The sequence below is a fragment of the Vigna umbellata genome, chromosome 3 (genome assembly GCF_029865625.1).
Source record: "Vigna umbellata cultivar VRB3 chromosome 3, Vumbellata_1.0, whole genome shotgun sequence".
Classification (NCBI taxonomy): Eukaryota; Viridiplantae; Streptophyta; class Magnoliopsida; order Fabales; family Fabaceae; genus Vigna; species Vigna umbellata.
In genome coordinates, this window is record NC_142167.1 from 51911229 (window position 1) to 51916226 (window position 4998).

Genomic DNA, 4998 nt, shown 5'->3' on the forward strand with positions numbered 1-4998 from the left:
TTATCATACTAAATGCCATATTTATATAGAAAATGTCAGAAAACAACCTTAACATATATATATATATATATATATATATATATATATATATATATATATATATATATATATATATATATATATATATATATATATATATTTCATTTCAAATATTTAAAATTATAATAGTACACATTTATCTTTATCTTAAATACAAACAATAATTTCTCCAACATATTTAAATTTTATATTTACGCATATTACTTTTTACGTCACTTCTAAAACTACTAAATACTATTAACTTCTTTTATTTGTTCAACGATCATATTAATCTTTACTACAAGACTTATTTAACTAATATACCTCATCCAAAATAGCTAGCAAACAATTAATTTGTTTTTACTTTTTTTAATATTTACGTACTCAACACTAATCAATTTTAGTACAAAAGAATGAACAAATTGAAACTAGAAAAACCCATTAGAAATGAGGGAGAAGGAGAAAAAAAAATAGTCACTTGACCCTATTAGGGAAAGAGAATTTTGATGAGAAAAAGATAAGAGGTTTTGAAAAAAATAGAATATAAATTTGATATCAAGGTAAAAAGTTGATACAATATTGCAATATTGTTTCCATTTTATTGAATTTCATAAAAGTGAAGCTGATAATGACAATGAAAGACAAATACCACACCTTAAAAAGACTAGCAATGCGTGGAATATCATATACCATACCAATATTTTAATACAAAATATTGATATATGTATATTTTATTTCAAACATATTATTAATTTATCAAATATTTAAAATTATAATAGTACACACTTTTATTTTATGAAACTTAAGTTTCTTAAAACACCCTTAATGATAAGGAAAGACAATCAAAACCCTATGCCAGGGTCACCATCTCTTTGTTTAGTCAAGTCTTCTTAACAGGTACTCCACTTGCACCTCTTTATTAAGAGGTATAATATTGTTTTCAAAGAGTTCTACAATAAAACTTGACTTGATTTTATAAGTAGGATTGGCTACATTGTATGCTTCATCAATCTTCACCACTTGGCCAAATGTTTTGGCCTTCAGTTCTACTCTCTTCTTCACTATCGCCTCCTCAGTTTTATCTGTCAGCAACTCCAACAGTAGTTCCCTGTCCTGAAAGAGGTCCAAAATAATATAACATCAGAAAATTAAATAACTTGGACATATTCAGAATCACAATAGAAAATATGATTAATTAATTGTGCGAAAGTTTACTTTTGCTTTAATTGCAGCTTCATATTTAGAAGGGACTTCTTGGAACTTTGCCTCAGCAACAAATTTGCCGTAGTGAATTATCTTTGAGAGAGCCTGCAATGGTTATGAAGCATTAGAACAAATGATCTATATTTGTATCAAACTATGAAAAAAGAACTCATAAGGTTGTAAAATTTTAGTAGAATTATTTCATCACATAGTATTAGAATATCTCTCACCAAGTGATGTATAGTTTTTCTAATAAAATGTTGATTTCAGAACAAAATAATCTGTTTTAATATAGGACATGTTGGAAATGAATATAAAAATAACTCACGTATTCGAAATGTAACAATAAAAAAAATTTCATGTATTTTCACCTCATAAAACACCTTCTTATGGTATAGAATTTAAGTTTGTGAGCACTATGACTTGAAAGCGAGTATTGAATCTTAACAGTACCTGTAAGCAAAGAGAGTCACAAACAGCAATAGATCCAGAGTCATCATCATTTCTTTCTTGTACCAATTCTATGATACTCTCATCATCATTTCTTGCTTTTACCAATTGTGGGAGGATTTTCTCAAAATATGTATTCCAAATCTTTTTATTTATATTGATGGAATGAGCACAGGAATGCAGAACCTAGGAATAAATACACAGAAAAATGGAAAGTAGATTAGTCAAAATACAACTGGAACAAATTAAATAAATTTTGATCTTACATAGCATGAAAGAAGATAGAAATCCAAAACCTTGGAGTATTGCAGATCAGGAAGTATTGGATCGACTAAGAACTGAGGGAAGAAAGGGTTTTCTTCCTCACATTTGTATCTTCCCAACTGATTCCAAATGGAAGAAAAACAAAAACTGTTAAATCATGGCTCTTTTTCATTCAATATATTTTTACTGTTAGAATTGTAATAACCTGATTATGGAGCATTTCATCTTGGAAGACCAATTTCTTAACCATAGTAGATCCTTTTAAATCATCATTATTTTCATATTCAACGGAATCCTGAGAATATTTAGCTCTCTCCAGGAGATTGAATATTATGGTATCCTCCTGCCAAAACAAAGATCTTCTGATGTTGTCTAAATCTATGCTCTTATCTCCATCATCATTCCCATTTTTATCGGAATCTCTGTACAAAGTTGATCAATAATGTGCATGACACCTCAATAAATATTCATACAAAAAATAATAAAACAAAAATAGAAGTTCTGTTTTTCTAATTCCCTCCACTCTTTATAGTACTCGTTTTTATGTTAAATACAAACAATACAAGTGAATAACAAATGAATTTCTAAAATACCATCAAATCTCATTATTAAACAGTGTCATTTATATATTTATCCGAAAATACAAGTGAATAACAAATGACAATATATAAAAAATTATTTAAATGAGTAAATTAAAATTAGTTATCACATGTAAATAGAAAATAAAAGCCATAAAATATGAATTTACCATATACCCTTTTGAAAGTCACAAAATGCATGAAGAAAGTTAAAATCAATTTTACTAAAAAAAACATCAAGAAATTGAAATCAGAAGTACCCAGGTGAAGAAGAACACATAGTCACTCGAGATCTTGTAAGGGAACGAAAATTTTGATGAAGAAAGATAATAGGTTTCGGAGAAAGATAGCATATAGATTTGATATTAAGGTGAGGTTGGAATTGCAATATAGATTTGATATTAAGGTGAGGTTGCAATTGCAATATTGCTTCCATGGTGTTGAATTTAGTAAAAGTGCAGGTGATGATGAGAATGACTATAACTGAGAGATGCAACAATTTAACAAGACTAGCTGTGTGAAAATATATCATACTAAATACCATATTTATACACAAAATGTTGGTGGAACAACCTTCACATATGTATATTTTATTTCAAACATTAATTTCTCAAATATTTAAAAATTATAATCGTACCCACTTGTCTTTAACTTAAATACAAACAATAACTTCACCAACATTTAAAATTTATAAATACATCTATTACTCATTGCTTCTAGAAATATTAAATACTAAATTAACTTCTTTCATTTCTTTTTTAACGTATTAATCTTTACTACAAGACTTATTTAACTAATATCATTCATCAAAAATAGCTAACAAACAATTAAGTTTGTCTTTATTTTTTTATACTTACTTAACACTAAGAAATATTTATATAATTGCCAGATCAAAATGAGTGTTCTTCGTGTCTACATAAAATAAAACCTGTCAATACCATAATCTAGAAAATAAAACTTAATAATTAACCCACAACAATTCACTCAAACAATTATAATAGAAAAAAAAATCTAAATGAAGTATCATATAAATATTCCGATATTATTATTCATATATATGAACTAAGTGACCATTTACACAGAGATCACACTATTATTTACAGATAGACTAAGTGATTATTAGGAGAAAGATGATACCATTATTTAGATATGGACTCAAGATATGTTGCATCAAGAAGAGAATAACCCAGTTTAATATTGTTAAGTTATATCTCTAATCCATATTCTAAGAATTGTATATACAAGCTCAATTTCAATGCTCCAAGAGTCAACTTCTCAGTTGTCGCTTGTCTGTTTTTGTGGTGTGTGACATAATTAATATTATTATCTTTGTTGATAAAACAAAATATATGAAATAAACTTAATAGATGTCAATTCGTATAAACAAATTTTTCAAAGCAAATGACAATTACGTTGAAGCTATTTTCTCCAGTTGCCTAGTCAATAGCAAGAAATTTCTTATTTCTTTCAAGTAGTTTTACAATATGCTCATTAGCAAATAACATGCTATTAAAAAACCAACACCGGATGACCACCTAAACATACCACTAATAAAAAGAATTAATTAATATAAAAAAATTTACTTAGTTCCTTACCTTATTAACAATTTCAATCCAATAATTCACTTATAAATAATTAATATGTTTTGATCCGTGCAATGCACGTGATTATTTTTAAGACAAATTTATTTTGTTTTCTATAAAAACAATTGAAACTGGATTGTAATTTCCGGGCTAGAGACTAGCTCTCTAATATTTTATCTTTTTTTGTTAGCAAATTTAATATTAGCAGTTTTGTCCAACTGGTTAATGATTGTCAAACTGGTGTGGTTTAAAGTATTAATACAAATATAGACATAGAGGTCATTACGATGAGACAGTTAATACAGAAATAGAAACATTGAAACCATAATGGTCTCAATAGCTGTATGCAAAGTTGAAGTAGTATATACATATTTCTCTTAATTTGATTGATAGACTGACAACTTTGCTATTCAGAAGAACAAAAGAGTCTTTTACATGAAAATAAAAAAGTGTTACCCCGTGGAATCATATGTTGAAGAACTCCGTGCACCTTTTGCCCTTCATTTAATAAACTCGATCAAATGTCTGCATTGGTGATGATGATTAAATGATGTTGATTTAATTTCAACGACCAGCAATAATGCTACTTCAATAATAAACCCTACACCCCCTTCTTCAACACTTTTCTTGTGCTGTGTTTTTGTGTGTAAGTTTGGTGCGAGAGCGTCTGAATATGTGGTCATGGTGCTGTTGGGATTTTATGACTCAAACACCATTTTAGTTGAAGTAGTCAAAGTAGTTAAATAAAAATATATTTTTACTCTATTTTTTTGGAAAATTTTATGCATTATTTAATTAATTAATTTAGGAGATATTTTTTAAAGTTGGTTACAAATTATGTAGTATAAATATTTACTTTTTTTTATTTTTTTGTCTCTTATACTTTAAAACCACAAAAATTG

At 27.3% G+C, this 4998-nt stretch overlaps 1 protein-coding gene across 1 annotated transcript; it reads right to left on the reverse strand.

The window, feature by feature from the left end:
• Positions 1-890: 890 nt before the first annotated feature.
• LOC148202909 (chorismate mutase 3, chloroplastic-like) lies at positions 891-2949 on the reverse strand. The gene is made up of 6 exons (XM_088109699.1): positions 2774-2949; positions 2141-2297; positions 1968-2054; positions 1675-1857; positions 1234-1326; positions 891-1131 (listed from the first exon to the last, which is right to left on the reverse strand). Exons 1-6 carry the CDS (start codon positions 2947-2949, stop codon positions 895-897), a joined length of 933 nt encoding a protein of 310 aa, XP_087965825.1. The 3' UTR covers positions 891-894.
• Between the last annotated feature and the right edge of the window lie 2049 nt (positions 2950-4998).